Source organism: Equus caballus, chromosome 3 (genome assembly GCF_041296265.1).
Source record: "Equus caballus isolate H_3958 breed thoroughbred chromosome 3, TB-T2T, whole genome shotgun sequence".
NCBI lineage: Eukaryota > Metazoa > Chordata > Mammalia > Perissodactyla > Equidae > Equus > Equus caballus.
In genome coordinates this window covers 28963391-28981356 of record NC_091686.1, presented here as the reverse complement: position 1 = coordinate 28981356, position 17966 = coordinate 28963391, and the positions used below count along the sequence as shown (strand labels likewise).

The 17966-nt window shown below is 50.2% G+C and overlaps 1 protein-coding gene across 3 annotated transcripts in view; it reads left to right on the top strand.

Moving 5' to 3' along the window:
* The window catches only part of LOC100069843 (polycystin-1-like protein 2), a 98138-nt gene that overhangs the window by 28948 nt on the left and 51224 nt on the right, over positions 1 to 17966 (top strand). For 2 of the 3 annotated variants that reach the window (XM_070262089.1, XM_070262086.1), the window contains exons 9-17: positions 2338 to 2387; positions 4605 to 4722; positions 6233 to 6440; positions 8366 to 8486; positions 9214 to 9355; positions 10540 to 10716; positions 12561 to 12706; positions 13399 to 13593; positions 17235 to 17366. In XM_070262089.1, coding sequence (XP_070118190.1) covers positions 2338 to 2387; positions 4605 to 4722; positions 6233 to 6440; positions 8366 to 8486; positions 9214 to 9355; positions 10540 to 10716; positions 12561 to 12706; positions 13399 to 13593; positions 17235 to 17366 — 1289 coding nt within the window. Of the gene's footprint in view, positions 1 to 2337; positions 2388 to 4604; positions 4723 to 6232; positions 7365 to 8365; positions 8487 to 9213; positions 9356 to 10539; positions 10717 to 12560; positions 12707 to 13398; positions 13594 to 17234; positions 17367 to 17966 lie in introns of those variants that run through there. The other variant, XM_070262087.1, reaches the window with a different exon arrangement.

Here is a 17966-nt window from a genome sequence, read left to right as displayed (position 1 = left end):
GAGGTGCCCCTCAAAACAGAGCTCTGGACACTTATCTTGTTCTACAGATGTTAAGAATTCTCTGGTTACTCTAAAAACGCAAGGATGTATGCAGTAAAACATTCAACCATTGATACAGAATTCTCAGACAAAAGAGTTTGTATTAGTTACGATGCTTTAGGCTGCAAGTAACAGAAAGCCCAACATAAGTGGCTTTAAGTTCAAGTCTTATTATCTCGCATACTAAGAAGTTAGTTAGATAAGTAGTTCCAGGGTTGGTTCAGTGGCTCAGTGTCACCAGCAAGGACCCAGGCTCAGTCTGTTGCTCTGCTCTCCCATCCTCAGAGTTTTTGCTTTGTCCTTAGGTTTGCATCTCATGCAATCAAACTGGTTGCTGCAGTTCCAGACATCACATGTCAACCCAGCATTATTTGGCAGCAGCAGAAGCCCATTTCCTCCTGTGCACCTCTTTTTATTAGGGGGAAAATCTTTCCCACTAGTCCTCAGCAATCTTCCCCTCAGATGTCATCAGCCAGGGTCAGGTGCCCCAGCTGTAAGGGATGCTGGAAAGCAGGTAACCAGCATTTTCAGGCTTTGTGGGAGAAGGTGGATTCTGATAGCCAAGAGAAAGGGCAAGGTATTGGCTGTTGGTAGGCAGCCAACAGTAACTGAGCCAACAGTCTCAAAGTTTGCCTTGGATGTATTTACCAGGACTCTTCGAGCAGCACGGGACAGAAAAGCAGTTCAAACTGGCTCAAGTCAAAAGGAAATTTTATCAACTCAGAAAATGAAAAGTCCAGGGTTTAGGTACTGCTGTATCCGGAGACTCAATGTCTTCAGAAAGCTGCCCCTCTCCATCTCTCGGTTCTATGTTGGCTTCATTCTGCTTCCTTCTTCCCAAGAGATAGAACGATGGCCCCAGACTGCAGTCCTCAACCCCAGAGGAGAAAGAGCACCTCTTTGTTGATATTTCCAGCAAAAGTCTTGAGGCTGCCTTTTACTGGTCCAAGCTCGGTTCATGTTCTCTCCTGGACCTGCTGCTGAGACCAGGGAGAAGCGGTACTCAGTTTGGGCAGACCAGGATCACAAGTCAACCCCGGAACATGATGTAGGGTCAGCTTCACCCAAAACGAGGACTGAGAGTGGGGAGGGAAAGCTACCCAGTGACAGTATCACCTGTAGGTGCTGCTATCAAAAGAAGGGGGCATGGATGCGTGGACAGGGGGAGAAAACCATCAGATGTCCATGCTACTGTCTGCAGCCCTTCCTTTCCATGTCGGGAATTTGAGGCCTAGAGAGATTAATTGGCTTTTCAAAAGTAACTCCGCTATTCACGGCAGGATCAGGTAGCCACTGTTTCTCTTGGTTTCTTCATCTGGGCGTGTTCACCATCTTCCTTCTTCAGGTTAAGAAAGGCCTCCGTGTCTGGCATCTTAGCTTTGTTTTGCATGATTTTATAGACCTTCAAAGTTTTAGTTGTGAGAATGAGCATTCACCAGGAGAGAATTTTTTAAACATCAGTAGTATCCAGATCTTAAAATATCCAATTCACTGGGGCCTGGTGAGTCACATGGAATAACCCTACGTTTCTATCTTAATCATCACACTTTAAGTAGACATTAATCACATTCGCATTTCAATATCTTCAGAGCATATCAGTTGAGAGTAGGTTGTCCATCTTTTTAACTTGGCACACTAACATTCTGTACAGATGTGTAGATTACACAGCAATGATATGTACAGTACAGTATTTCCTCCTCCTGGAGCCTTGAGAAATAGGGACTGCCTTGTGGATGAGGAACCCAAGACTCAGAAAGAATAACTAACTTTCCCAGATTCACACAGCCAGTAGGAAGCCAATGAAAGGATCTAGAAACAACCATGGTGTGCTGGCTGGCTCCTACCACCTTGCCAGGGCTGGTTGTGCCCACCTCTTCTCACTCCACATTCAGTGAGGTCAGCTTGGTAGCTAGAAATCTATGTTGGTAGCAACATTTCCACCAAGGAAATCAGCAAATGCTACAAATCAGGGCTCCACACTCACCCCCTCAACTGGTAAGCAAGCAGTAATGCATACAGCTGCATGTCTGACCCTAAATCTTGTGTTTTATTTGCCTTGGCAGCTGCCTGGCTCTTTTTTACCTACCTAACAGGCATCTTTAGCCTAGTGGTGAATACGATGGTTTTGGTTTTGACCCATTTCCTTTGACCCGAATGTTTTCTATGTTCCCCTGAAACATTCCCAAAGACAGGCAGATACTCCCGGGGCATCCTCAGCATCCTCACCCTCTGACTCTGCCCTTTGGTAACCTTGTAAACACCACCAAAGTTTGACAGCCATTCCCACTCTGTTCACAGCTCCTTCCAGTCTCCAAGAACCAGCTGGAACAAAGGCTGTGGAAAAGAATGTGAGTATAGATCTTCCTTGACTTACAATAGGGTTATGTCTGGAGAAACCCATCGCAAGTTGAAAATATCATGAGTTGAAAATTCATTTAATACACCCAGCCTACTGAACATCATTGCTTGGCCCAGCCTACCGTAAACGTGCTCAGAACACTTACATTAGCCTACAGTTGGGCAAAATCATCTAACAGAAAGCCTATTTTATAATAATGTAATAATATGTAATAATGTAGTATTAATATGATGTGTTGAATATCTCATGTAATTTATTGAATACTGTACTGAAAGTGAAAAACAGAATGGTTGTGTGGGTGCAGAATGGTTGCACGTGTATTGGTTCTTTACCCTCATGATCACGTGGCTGAGGGGGAGATGGCAGCTCGCTGCCATTGCCCAGCATCACGAGAGAGTATCATACTGCATATCGCTAGGCTGGGAAAAGATCAAAATTCAAAGCTTAAAGCATGGTTTCTACGGAACGTGTACTGCTTTTTGCACCATCGTAAATTCCAAAAATTGTAAGTCGAGGACCAACTGTATTTTTTTAAACACTTAACCTCACAAGAAAAAGATGTCCAAGCATTCTGTTCTAGATTTGAGTTTGGGCTTCTTGGTGCTAATAGCAGAGACCCAGAAGGACTGAAATCAAACAAAGCATGTTCGGTAACCACAACAGCATTATGTTATAAATCAATAATAAATTATCTGTGATATGTAGATATCCTTTAGATATCTTGGCAACTAAATAGCACACTTCAAAAAAAATTTAATGGGTCAAAGAAAAAAATCACAAGGGAAATTTAAAAAATACTTCTTAAGTGATAATGACAACACAATCTATCCAAATTTGTGGGATGCAGCTAAGGCAATGCTTAGAGGGAAATTTATAGCTGTCAATGCTTCTATTAGAAAACAGGCCCAGGTTCTTTAGTTTTTATGCAAGACTAAGTCTTTGATTCCTTGCTGTTGACATTGCTCATGCATGCATTTATCCAATAACAAAGACTTATTGTGCATCTGTAGTGTTCAAGGCTTGGTATTAGGGGCTGGGGATGCAATGGTGAATAAACAGATGTGGTCCAAAGCTCCGTGAAGCTTTGTGGGTGAGACTAGCAAACAAACTAGCATATAATTAGGAATTGTGACGTGTCTAACCAAAACCAATAGACTGCAGTGACAGCAACTAACAGAAGGTGGTCTAGCAAATGTGATCAGACAAGACCTCTTCAGAGGTGACAAAATTTAAGTGGAGACCTGAAGATAAGGCAATCAATCAGCCTCGCTGGAAAGCAGAACAAGAGCTTTCTTGGTGTGTAGTTGAGAAGGCTCTGATGCCTGTGGGGGAGAGGGGAGGATGTAGGAGATTACAGAGTGATGGACAGAGGCCAGACAACATGGAGTCTCAGGTGTGAAGGCAAGAGGACTTGGGTTTTATTATCAGGCCATGGGAGACCACTCAGGGCTGAATTCTGCTGTAACTTCCTATTATTCAAGGCCAAGGCCTCTGAGCCTGAGCTGTTTAACAGATCCTACCAGAATTGACTCCAGGAGCACAGTGTACTCCCACCGATCCCTCTTCCTAGAATCCACACTCTCTCCATGGTTGCCCAACTCACCCTCACTCCTCCTCCTTCATGAACGCTCTGGGTCCCATCCTCTGGGGAAGCTTGCCCTGACATGGGCTGTCTGCTTTGCAGAGGTAGCAGCTCTGTGCCAGACACAAGGGGAAACATATCACTGGTTCCTCTCATTTGATCCACAGCAACCCCAGGATTCAGACACTAGCAAACCCTCGGGAGAACAGAAGATCTTAACCTATTGCCTCCCTCTTCCACTTCTCAACCCCTGAGCCCCTCTGTTGTAGCAGTTAGCACTGTGTGTTTGAATCATTGGTTTTCCTTGTCTGTCTGCCCTAGCAAACTTAAGCGCAGGGGCTGGGTCTCTATTCCTGTGTCTCTAGGCATCCAGCACAGGGCCCGGCCCAGAGCAGGCTCTGTTAATACAGCTGAACACGTGGTGAATCTTAGCACTGAGCCCACACTTGGACTAAATTATTTACCCAGTGATTCATCCCGTGAGGGGAGCTAGGTGGATCAGACAGGGTCTGTCTCTATTCCACGCCTTGCACTGTGGCCACCCTTGGCACGGATCACTCTGGGGCAGTGGGTGGGGTGCCAACTGTGGAGGGGTGTCTCACCAGCCAGCTGCTTTTTCTGCAGAGCGATAAAGAGGATGTGGAGGTATATGTGGAACCTGGGCGGTACGTGGATCCTTTCACGACTGTGACTCTGGGCTGGCCGGACAGTGACAAGGATTTACGCTTCCAGTGGTCATGTGGTAGGTGACCTTAGAACTCTGGAACTGTCCTTTGTCACCACAAAGTGATGGATACTGTTCTTTTCCTTAACCTTCACACTGGCATTAGTCATGCCTGACATTGTATGTACCTTGTGTGTGCCAGAGATTACAAATTCCACGGAAATAGGAGGAGGGTGAAGCAGGGGCAAACCAAGGTGGGGTGGCCCTGAAGGCCGGGGACAAGGAGATGCATTATCTGTAGAGAGTTAAGAACAACAAGTCAAGCCTAAAAGTCAGTCTGCTTTTTTATCATCACCCAAACAATGCCAGTGATAAAGTACTCCTCCCCTCTTGGATGGATCCCTCCCACCTCCATGCCCTTGGTTCGCCTCCAGGAAGAGTCTGGAAGGAGGAAGTGATGAGGCATTTTCTGACAAACCAAGATGGCAGGACTAGTGCTCATTTTTTCGAAATGGTTGTCCTCCTTTTCCTAGGGGTATATCCTAGCCACACACACATCGTTTTAGAAATAAAACGAAAGTCATTCATACTGCACCTATTGCTTTTGTTACCTTCTTTGTCGTTGAACAATATATCATGCCTGGATATATTAATATTTTAGTGTCATGGTATCTTCTTTTGCATCTCGATTTTCATAGTCACTGCAGGATACACTTCATGTATGATCATTTATTCACCAGTGCCCTCTTTTTGGACATTTGTTTCAAATTATTTGCCTTTATAAACACACATCTTTATAGTTCAATCTTTATTTGCATCTGTGGTTACTTTCATAAGTAAATTTCTAGAAATGGAATAACTGGGTCAAAAGTCATATAAAACTTGAAGGCTTTTGATATTAATTGCTAAGTGGTCAGAACATCCTACCGAATATTAGTTCTTGTCATCTGAATTAGTAGAGGACACAAATACAGAGTTTAGGTGACTGGGCTGATGACCTGACCCCTGGACATGTCCTGTGAATGACTGTCATATTGGGGGTGATGGGAGAAGAGAGATGATTGATGGATAAACACAAATCAACAGAGTTGAAGGGCAAGGGACACAGAGACTTACCCAGCTGATATCATAAGGCGGGAGATGACATACAGCCTCACAGGTACAGACCCTCAGGTCCCCATTTACCCCACGGGGACATACAGCTGTGGACAATCGCTTCCATGTGGGGTGACAATTACACGAGGGACAAGGAGCTGCCCCAGACGCTCTCGCAGGTGGGGCTGTAGATCCTCCTGGCCCCTCTCCTGCTGTGTGCCTGTGTGTTCGTCAGTGCAAGTCATTGATGCAAAACAAGCCGACACGTCCTGCAGGTTTGCTCAGAGGAGGTCATTGTCCCAGGGGCATCCTTCTGCAGCACCATTCCTGCAACCTGCAAGTGAAATTTTTTAAAAATCAAAATCTCTATTTGGAGCCAATTTTCTTTTCCCATGACCCTTTCCTTCTAAAAACCCCAAATCAGAGGTAGCCACATGTGTCAAGCTCAGATTTCCAGGATGGATAACAGTGCTTGCCCATCTCTCTTCCTCAGGGCGTTGCTGGGTTCAGTGGAGCGAGTGCGCTGAGAATAAGCTGCTCCGCACAGACCAGAGGGAGTTGGTGGTTCCGCCGTCCTGCCTGCCGCCGCCCGACTCTGCCGTCACCCTGCATCTGGCTGTCTGGAGAGGCCAGGAACTGGAGAAACGGAACGAGCAGTGCCTCTATGTGTCTGCCCCTGTGAAACTCAGGCCTCGAGTCAGGTGGGGCGCAAGAGCAAACTCCTGCAGTGTCACCATTCATTCATCATTCGGCCAACATCTACTGAGAGCCAGTGGCACTGACCTAGGGGCAGGGCTTTCAGGGGAGGGCAAGACCAGACCCAGTCTCACTTCTCACAGGGGTTACTGCCTGGTGGTCAGTGATGTTCTGCACAAACGAATGACGGAAGAGAACACTTTGACAGCTTCCTTGACTTGGGGTCAAGAAAGGCTTTCCTCAGCAGAGATGTGAAGAGGGAAGAGGAACTAACTTGGACAGGAAAAGGGGGCTGGAGAGAGGACAGAATGGCAAAGGGAGAGAGCGTAGAATAATCTAGAAGTGAAAGAGGATGGTGTGGCTAGAGCATGGAGCAAGAGAGGGGCAAGAAGAAATTGGAAGAGTAGGCAGGGTCTGGCTCCAGCAGGGCCTTGCAGGTCACATCAAAGACAGGAGTTTGGTCTTTATCCTAAGAGTTCAGGAAAGCCATCCAAGTGTTTCAAGCGGGCTGGGAACGTGATCACGTCTTGCTTCAAATGCTCTGTAGCAGGGTAGAGAACGGGCTGGAGGAGGGCAAGAGAGAGCTCAGGAGATTGCTTAGGCTCCTGCAGGAACCAAGGTGAGCTCAGGTAGCTTGGTCTATCAGCCAGGTCCCTGCAGGGGGCAGATGGCTCACTCAGACTGGAATTGATGACAGCAGGATAAAGCGTCTATTTTCAGATGTGGGCAGGGATAAGGAAACAAACCAGGGATGACGATGCAGGATGACAACAGGGGGAAGCTACCATCCCTCTTAGGACTGCAGAGGTAAGAGCAGAGACAGCGTTCCTGGAGCCCCCTGGTAGCTGCAGCTGTGAGAGAGAAGCCCCCCAATAGGAGCTGTGGTCTTGACTAGAGGAACACAACCTCTGCCAACTGCAGCCCATCAGGTAAGGAGCAGGGGAAGTGGTGAATAAATACTCCGGCCTCTCTCCTCTCACTCTCCAGTCCCCAAACAGTGCTTGCCATTGGCTGGCCCGACCAGAAGCCAGAGGGTGCGGTAGCTTGGGTGACACAGTCTGTAGCATCAGTCTCCTGGTGCACACAGCCACAAAGAGTTGATGGAGAGTGGGCTGCAGGGGCAAATGGAGGATGTCCGGCACACTTTACTAGGATAGACCTGAAGACAGAAGTAGGGAGATTCGAGAGCTGTTATAAAGTTAAAACTGAAAGGACTTGGGGATGGATTGGCCACATAGCAGGAGCCAAAGTGATCTCTTATTGGCTCGAGGGAGGGAGGACGATGTTATAGAGAAGGCCTGGGACTCGGATCAAGACAGGTTGGTTCGTGTTCCATGCCCCCACTGGAGAGCGGCGTAACTGGCACAAGTCACGTAAGCTCCATGAGCCTGTTTGCTGTCTGTGATACGGGGATTCTGACACGACACTCACAGGGTTGCAGTAAGCAATGAATAAGCTGGTAGCAACGGAAGTCATTTATAAATTGTGGCATGCATGCTGTCAATCACAGCATTCATCTATTATTATTAGAACTGGAAAGAATCAGACACGTTGTCAGCTCTTATCCCCTCACTTTGCAGGTGAGGAAACAGGCTCAGAGAGTTCAAGTGACTTGCGCCAGGTGGCCATTCATAAGGGGCAGGGACGGGATTCGAGCCCAGGGTCCTGTCTCGGCCTCCTGCATTTCCACATCATTATCCTGCACAGCGAACGAAGGGAGATTCGATCAGGCATTAATCAGTCCATCTTCATGACCGAGGCTATGTCCTGATTTTGGCTGGGACAGGGGTTGCTTTTATTCCAACTTTCACTTGAAAAAAGGCCCTTTCCAACCTTCTCAAAGGACTAGAGAAGAAGCGGAGAGAAGACCAGGCAGGTGGCCACGATGCCTGAGTGAGCCTCCTCACTCTGTTCTCTGTCTCCCTCTCAGCTGTGACAAGAACTGTGGGCCAGTGAATGCCAGCGAAGAGGTTATACTCAGGGTCACCATGGGGGATGACTCTGCAGAGGCCAGGTTCAGCTGGTATTTAGATGACACCCCACAGGAGAAGGTGAGAACACTGGCAACCACTCAAAATGGAACCATCTTCCCACTTTGATGGACCAGACCTGTGTCACATGCCCAGGACTGAGCTGGGGGTGGGTCAACTCCACTTACAGCCCGTGTAGTAGGAGTTGGGGTGGGGGCGTTCCCCAGAGGAAAACCAGGGCGTGGTCAGAAGAGAGCACAGATGCACGGAGCAAAAACAATGGGCAAATGCTGCAGCAGATGCCATTGGTGCCCCAGCCCAGTCCCTCTTACCAGGCTGATGCACCCACCCTGGCTGCTGTGGAGTGGCCGCTGGCCAATAACTGATGGACATGGGGGCTAAGAGCCTAGCCCTCTTGCCTCTGAGGGAGACGGCTTCTGTGGTGCAGCTCAAGCTCCAGAGCTCCCGTGGGATCAGGCTGAGGCTGGCCACCTCCTGGAACCACTTCTCTGCCCAGTTTCATTCTCTGCCCCATTCTGTTTCCCTCCTTCCCCTGCTGGTGCCCTTGAGAGCCCTCCCTCAGTAAAAGACCAGCACAGGAATCCTCTCAGGCTCTGCTCCTAGGGAACCTGAGCTTGGACAAGCATCCTAACAAGGCTGGAGAGTGGATGTCTGGGCTGACCTTGGGGAAGCAGGTGGTGCTGCTGTCCACCCATCAGAGGCAAATCCGGAGGCTCAGGAGCCATGCCCTGCTGAGGTCCAGCAGCCCGGCTGCAGCCTCAGGGCTCTGGGCTGTGCTCTTTTTCAGGCTGAGCCCCTACCGGCAGCCTGCAGACTTGAAGGATTTTGGCCGCGTTCTTTCACCCTCCTTCAGAGCGACACCTCCACGCTGCTGCTGAATAGCTCCTTCCTGCAGACCTGGGGCCCGACCGTCCGAATCCGAGTCACAGGTAGGAAGGCCTCCCTTCAGTCTCTTGTCCCAGATTCTGTCTGCCGCAAAGAGTAAACCAAGACAAACCCAGAAGCCCTGAAACACGGGACATCAGTGTTGGGTCGGGGCCGTACACAGGCTCTGGTATGAAGCCCACCACCACCACTTTCCAGCTGGAGACTTTAGGCAAAGAGATCTAATCTCTCTGTGCCTCAGTTTCCTCACATGTAAGCTGGGCGCAATGAGAACGCCCGCCTCCGGATTGTATTATGCAGGGTGGATGGGACAACCCCAGTGGTACAGAGCAGATTATTCTGGGGTTGCGCAGCCTGGGTGTCCTGCGCAGACGAGGCAGCGCATCTCCCATAAAACAAGCCCAGCGCAGAGGGAAATGCAGACTCTCAAAAAGATAAACAATGGGGTTGACGATTCTCTTTTGGATGAATTCCTTTGATTCAGTATTTCTCGAAGTGGCCCACAGATCATGCACCCAGGATAACCTGGGCTTCTTGTTTAAAATGCACACTCCTGGGTTCTCCCCAAACCTTCTGAATTAAGTCTAGGCCAAGGAATTAGTTTGAATTGATTAAAATTCTCTCTATGCCCAGTTTTTCTAGGCATGCACTCTTTTCGGAAAACCAAGTGCTTATATCAGGTGGTGTGGGGTGTTGGTGCGGGTTAACTGGGGGCGCTATGTGCTGCTGTGGGGGTCTGGGAAGAGTGTGGACGTGAGGTGGGATCAGCCTGTTTCCGGATCCTGGCTGTGGTCCTTCCTACCCGGCTAATCTCGAGCGAGCCGTTGTTTTCCAGTATACTCCCTCCTCACCAAAGTCGTGGGAGGAAGCCGTTATTATTAGCCCCGTTTTGCAGATGAGGAGCTGACTCTCAAAAAGATCAAGTCCAAGGTCACATGACTAGTAAATGGCAGAACTGAATTCAAGGTCAGGTCCGTCTGATTCCGTTTCTCTGTCTCTGCCCAATGTCTCAGAGTGAGACCCTGGGAGGCCCCGCACTAGGGGGAGTTGTTAGAAATGTAGGTTTCTGGGTCCTGCCCCAGAATCTCCAGAGACGTCTGAGGCTCTGGGTCCAGGGGGGCCTGGGAATCTGCATATCTTTCAACGAGCTCCCTGGGTGATCCTGAAGCCTGGTGGAGTTTGTGTGACCCCCAGAGCCCCCTAAGCACCCTCTGTCTTCACTCCCTAGCAGTGACCGGGGACGCCTATGGGGAGGACACTTACGTGGTTAGCTCTCTGCCTCCCCCTGAGGTGCCCACCTGCGCCATTGCCCCGGAGGAGGGCACCGTTCTGACGAGCTTCGCCATCTTCTGTGACACCTCCGCCGCCCTGGGCTCCCTGGAGTACTGCTTCTGTCTGGAATCAGGTACCAGCCCGGGACCATGCTCTCCTCTCAACTCCTGGGCACATCCCCTCCCAGAACAGGGGCCTGTCTTTCTCTGGGAGCGCAAAGAATATGTTCCACGTGTGAGAGAGGTTTGCAGGATGAAGCCTCCTCTAAACCTTAACCCCCAAGCCCAGGCATGCTAACCCAGCCACACACCTCAGAAAGATGGGAAGTGGGTCCCACCAGGGTCTCCTCCACAATGATGGAGGCCGAAATGACCTCTGTCCTGGCATGAGGGGTGTGGAGCGGGTTAAATGGATGAGGATATCTAGAAGTAGGACCACATGGGGCCGCCACCAGGGCACCACCCCCCCAGGACTCATTTGGAGCAGCCATGACTCCTGGAATTCTGAAGCTGTTCAGAACAGAGAGGATCTGGTTCACAGAATCGTCAACGATTTTACTGGCCCCGCTTTGCGGGAGGCAACAGGGATGAGGTGATGTCACCGAATGTGCTGAGCAGAAAGGAGACATTTTTGCAAAGGTTTACAAGGGACAAAACATGCAGACCCTGTCCCTCCTATTCCCAGTGCCCTGTACAGTGTCCTGTCCCCACAATCCACACCCCAGGACAGCAGTAGGGCATCACCAAGAGAGACGGGGTGAGCAGCCTGCATGGCAGCTGTTCTCCCAATTTGGGGTGGCTGGTCCTTGGAGCGCTCCTCTGAGTCCTTGTCTCTTTCCGATGGGCTTTGGCATTTCATGATGCTTGCATGTGCTCTGAAATGCTGTCGTCAGATTGGAACTTTCCTCCAAACCTAGGCACCAGGCGCTTTGCTGGGGTGCTCCCCAACATCCAGCATTAAACAACACAGTGTCATAAACTGGACACCTTGACTTGGGAAAGGAACACGTAAGCTATCCTGGACCCAAAGGAGTGTGGTTTTTATGGGGTGTCCCGTCAAAAAGACGTGGAAGGCAGTGCTGTGGCTGAGTCCGAGCCTGGAGGGAAATAATTCAGGGAAGGCAGGGAGATTTCATTTCAATCCTGCATCTCCCCAAATGGAGAAGCCAGGCTAGCTGCCCCAGTTCCGACTGGTTATTCCCCTGTAGTGCCTGCCTCTACCACACACAGGTGAGCAAGGGGGCAGGGAAGTGTGGTCACAGAAAAATGAGTCGTCAATTGCAATTCAGTAATTTCATGCTTGTCTGCACACTGCAGTGAACAGTGATTCCAATGAGAGGTGGATCCCCTTTAAGGATACAAATGATTCCTCCCTTCCTGCCTTCCTTCCTTCCTGCCTTCCTTCCTTCCTGCCTTCCTGCCTTCCTTCTTACAGCAAGTACGTATCGACTGTCAGGCTCTGTTCTAGGTGCTAGATATGCAGTCGTGAATAACATAGAGGAAGTCCCTGCCCTCACTGCATTTACAGGTAGTGATGGAGACAGCTGGTAAACAGACCATACGGGTGCTGTTTGAGCAGTCAGGGAAGGCCTTCTACAGGAAATGACTTTTGAGTGAGCTCGAATGTTTGAGCTCATTTTTATGATCCCCTCCTCCCTTCCTCCTCCTTCTCTTTGCAATTTGGTTTACCACCTTGAGATTGTTTTTAAAGCCTGTCAGTGGGAGATTTGCTCTGAAATTTTTCATGGATTTTAGTAAAATTATTCCAAGGTCACAGCAGCATGCAATTACCGAGAGAGGATCCGTGTACGTAGCTGTCTTCTCCCTGAGAGAATGGAGACCCCCGAGTGTCTGCTGTGCCTTCATGAGCTGTGTGCGGCTTTTGTGTCCTTGTCATCAACCTCTACCTTGGTGGGTTTCCAGTCTCCCCAGGGTCTGGAGATGCCCCCCGCCAAGCTGTTCAGTTTCCATTTACCAGGTTCCTGTCTCCACTGTGGCCCTGAGCCTGCCCTCCCGTCAGTTTATCTGCCACTTGGAAAAGAAAAGAATGACTTCCTGCTGACAGTGGTCATTTCTGTCTCCAATCCTGCGGGACACAGGCAGCAGACTCATGCAGCGGTTAAGGTGGGTGGTAGTGGCCATTGTTGCTTCACTGAGAAAACTTGTTGACCTGTCTGAACCTCACCAAGAGGGTGGCTGAGTTGAAAGGAGCCGTGGGCATGACCAGATGAGCCATGGATTCATCCATTCCTTCAACAAACATTTACAGAGCGCTACTAGGTGCCAGGCCCTGGGGACACAGCCATGGACAAAACAGACACGGTCTCTACCTTGTAGATCCTACGTCTTAGTGTCCAGAATAGGGGTAGGATCCTGGGGACTTCGGGGGAAGCCTGAAGGGAGCTGGAGCAGAAGGACCCAGGAATGAGTTAGACCAGCGCCTTCAGAGTCCGGAGGAAGGAGGACCAAGATTAGCCAACAGGGCCGCAAGGCAGAGGCTGGATAAAAACCCAAGTAAATGTCAAGGATCAGAAGCCAGGTGGAGTGGGAAGGGATTGAGAGCGCGATGAGGAGGGCAGTGACAGGTGGGGCAGTGACTTGTCCAACGCTTTTTTCTGGTGGCCATCAGCTGCCTGGTGCAAGTGGGGCCAGCTGCCCTCAAGCCTCAGGAGAGCCCCCATGCCAGGTGCAAGGCCTTGCAGCCCTGCTCTGATTTGCCACGTGAAGACCCACGACTTCAGGCTCCAGGTTCTTGAACAAGAACCCGTGAGTTGAGGTCTTCCCTGCACCGAGCATGTTTCTCGTTTCCCTGTTAGGTGGGACTTGGAGACACCTGTGCTGAGGATGTGGCATTCCAGGCCGCGGTGTCAGAGAACATCACCGCTGCTCTGCAAGACGAGCGGGGCCCTGAGCGGCTCTTCCAGCTGGCCAAGTCCGTGTCATCCATGCTGGACCAGGCACGCCAGGGGCAGGGCTCCGGGCAGCTGCTGAGGATGGACGTCAGACAGAAGGTGCTCGAGACTGGCCCCTTTTATCCCTTCTGCTGGGCCCCCCAGGGTCTGTATGCAGCCATTTGGGGTGGGGAGTGGCGTTCATGAATCTGTGGAGAAGCGTTTGGTATTTCCCAAGCTGTTGACATCACCTCCCTCTTCTGGTCCATTCGGTGAGTGACATAAAATGAAGAAACCCTGCCTTCTCTGCCCAGCCCCATGCAGTCACCGGCTTCTAGGGTGGGAGAGAATTTAGAATATCGCTCCAGTCCTTCCCACTAAACATGAGGAAACCGAGGCCAGAGGAAAAAGTGACCTGACCTCCGTCATATGGTAAATGGGCTGGGGTTGGACTTTAGATGTTGTTCCAGCTCTGTCACTTTCCATCTGTATTGACACAGGCAGGGGACTGAACCTCTCTAAGCCTCAGTTTCCCCATCTGGAAAGTGGGGATAATAACAGTATTTCCTCATAAGGTTGTGGTGAGAGTTAAATAAGAATTACATCCACTGTAACTATGGGTCAAACCATACGAAATTGGTTCAACGTTCAACCTGTTTTCATCCACAAAATGGCCATTTCACGTGTTACAACCTAATATCATAAACAACTGCTACAGAACGTGTGATTACTTCCACTCCCAGTGCATGCTCCGTGAATATATGTGGGTGTGAACACACACACACACAGCATCACACACACCTGCTGGGCATGGAAAAGAGAAGAAAGACTTCTCTGGTCCCCTGGAGGGTTTGCATCAAAGGACGTAACACGGTGCAGGACACGTGGTCAGTACCTAATACAAAGAGGCAGTGGTTGTCACAGTGATTACTTACAGAGAAGTAGCTAACATTTATTGAGCACCTACTGTGTGCTGCTAGGCCCTGAATTAGGGCTTCATGGAGGTGTAATTCCTATTAAAACCCTACAAGGTAAATGGTGAGATCCCCACCTATATTACAGAGGAGGAAACAGGGTAAGAGAATCTTAGTAGTTGCCAGGGCCCACATTTCTAGTAGGTGATGAAGACGGGGTTCAAACCCAGGTTGGCTCTTCCCACGTCCACCTCCAGCCCTTTGCTTCACATTAGCCCCCTCCCCCATGAGCCTTCCCCCCACCTCCCCAACCTGGTTCTCATTCTTGGCTGCACTCACTCTGAGCATTACCTATGGCAAACATCCCTTTAGATGTCCTGTGGTCCCTGAGCACACGGACTACCTGGCCTGACCCAAGGTCTCCTTGTGAAACATCGGGGTCCTGGCAGGAGACACATGTCAAACTCTAACTGGCAACTGAGAAGATTTTAAGAAGGGCTCTGGGGCCAGCCCGCTGGCGCAGCGGTTAAGTTTGCATGCTCCACTTTGGCAGCCTGGGGTTCGCTGGCGGACATGGTACCACTTGGCAAGCCATGCTGTGATGCTGTGGTAGGCGTCCCACATATAAAGTAGAGGAAGATGGGCACGGATGTTAGCTCAGGGCCAGCCTTCCTCAGCAAAAAGAGGAGGATTGGCAGTGGATATTAGCTGAGGGCTAATCTTCCTCATAAAAAGAAAAGGGGGGCTCTATTGAGAAAAGTGGGGCAGAGTTTAGGGAACAAATGAGAGAGAGCACAGAACTCCAGGGGCACGGCCTGAAGTGGCCAGAATCCGGAGAAAGCAGCTGTGTGTGGAAAGGGCTCCCTGGTAGCAGTGGTGGCTTTTGAAGAATGAGGCAGTCAACACACAATGGCCTGGCAGGGAGGGCACCTGGAGGATAACTTCTAGCTCTCTCTCCTCCTGCCTGCTCACCTCCCACTGAGTGAATGCATTGGCCGGAGGGTGAGAAGCCAGCGACATCTCCGTGCCAGCAGCCTCCAGGACCATGATGCAGAATGGGGGGAAGACCTGCAGAGGCAAACTTGAGATTATCTGTTATCTCCTTCTAGAACATTCTGACAAGCGTACCCTCATGCACTGGTCTGTTCTTTCATCCATCCAAGCCACAGCCCGGATGCACCCGGAGCTAATGGCAGACACGCTCAAACTCTGCAGCCGGGAAAGACTGCTGGACGGTTAGGCTGAGTGAGCTGTGAGTAGCAGGCCACGAGGGCGAGGACTGCTCATTGGTACCTGTGCCATCCCAAACGCTTGCCGCGAGCCATGTCTGCTTACTTACACTTAAATTAAAATGAAATAAAGTTAAAAATTCAGTTCTCTAGTTGTACTAGTCACATTTCAAGGGCTTAATAGTTGCATCTGGTGAGTGGCTACCACATTGGCTAGCACAGGGATAGAACATTTCCACCAATGCAGGAAGTTCAGCGGGGCGGGGCTGAAATATTGTTAGTTTTTCTCTGTCTCTGCCAAAGCCAGTCCATAGCCAGCCCCTCATTAGGGCTTTGTGGCTTAGAAAGCACGTTATCCTGAAGCCCCAGAAGGTCTGGCTTAAGGCAAGAGTTAGGGACCCTTATAAGGGTAGAAGGATCCTCGTCCCCATGGCTCCCAAGGCACACACAGGGACCCAAGCCTGCAACAAGCTCTCCCATCCACACTGGGCCAACAAAGCAATCAGATTTCTGAATTGCATGCCTTTCTGGTCACAAGTGCCACCCTGATTCATCATTTGTTTTTAAATAATGCCAAATTTTACAGATTTGATTTGAAGTGTTGGAGAAAGCTTGAGACATCCTGTATTAGTTTCCTCTTGCTGCTATAACCAATGACCACAAACTTAACAGCTTAACAAGACACATTCACCTATTTATTTATTTTTAAGATTGGACCTGAGCTAACATATGTTGCCAATCTTTTGTTTTCTTCTTCTTCTTCTCCCCAAAGCCCCCTAGTACATAGTTGTATATTCTAGTTGTAGGTCCTTCTGGTTGTGCCGTGTGGGACGCCACCTCAGCATGGCTTGACAAGTGGTGCTAGGTCTGCGCCCAGGATCCAAATCAGTGGAACCCTGGGCCACTGAAGTGGAGCGCGTGAACTTAACCACTTGGCCACAGGTCCAGCCCCACGACACGCATTTATTATCTTACAGTTCTGGAGGTCAGAAGTTTGCAATGAGTCTCACTGGGCTAAAGTCACCGTGTTGGCAGGATTGTGAACTGCCTGGAGGCTCTAAGGGAGAATCCATTCCTTGCCTTTTCCAGCTTCTAGAAGCCAGCACATTCCTGGCTCCATTTTCAAAGCCAGCATCTTCAAATTCCTACCCCACTCCCTCCTCCCTCCACTGTCTTCTCCCTTCCCCTTCCTTCCTCCCCATCCTCCCCCTCCCTCCCCTCCCTGACTCTCGCTCCACCACCTCTGCCTCCATCATCACATCTTCTTCTCTGACTCTGACCCTCCTGCCTCCCTCTTATGAGAACCCCATGATTACCTTGGTCCCACCAGATTCTCTCCCCATCTCGGAATCCTTAACTTAATCAAACCTCCAAAGTGATTTTGCCAAAGTGCCTGTGAGGTAACACACTGACAGGTTTTGGGGATTCGGATGTGAGTATCTTTGGAAGGCTGTTATTCTGCCCACCACACATCCTATGAGACAAACAGAGATCTACAGGCTTTGGAAAACCCCAGATGAGGCTGATCACTTGCTGTGACCCCAAATCTTTCTGAAACAGCTTCATCAAGCCACTGGAATTATATTTCCTCTCTCCATCTTCCTCCCCCTGTGCCAAGGTCAGAGAGCATATCCTGGGGTCGCTGTCTGCGGTCACTGCCACCCTAGGAGACATGCAGAGGGTGCAGGGGCTGGCCGAGGTGCTGAAAGAGGTGACCCACCACAGTGAGGAGCTCACGCCATTGGCCCAGGTGAGTAGTTCCCACCTGCTGAGCCAGGCCATGGGACATGCACCTCCACGGTGGGTGGCTGACAACTAACCCCAGCACTGGCCAAAGGTCCCTCAGTCACAGGACCGCCAAGACTTCCACCATCTTGTTTCCAAGGGTCCCGTGTGGGTGGTATCAAGGGAGGGAAGATGCCCCTTCTGCAGTCGTGTCTCACCCTGGTTGTGATGGCCCATGTGCTCACACACCTCATTCCCCAACCAGCCAGTGAGCACCTCAAGGGAGTAACTGAATCTAACTAATCCTTGGGTGGTGAAGCGTGTGTCCAGATGCTGCTACTGACCTGCCCAGGCCCCACTTCAGTGCATACCAGCCTGACGTCCAGCTGCCAGCTCCTGCCTTTCTTTGCCTGGGGCCTTCTCTGCCCTCCCCTCCAGAGCCCACTCTGCCTCTCACATGGCAGGTTGGACATGTCAGGGGACGGATGCATTGGTCAGCGACTAATGGGCTGGGGTACAGATACCTCGACTCCCTCACCCTCTTGGTGGATAACTCCCAAGAAGGAGTGAGCCCCAGGTAAAAGGCTTGATCCACCCACTGGTCGGGCTTCCTGCCCTTCCCTGT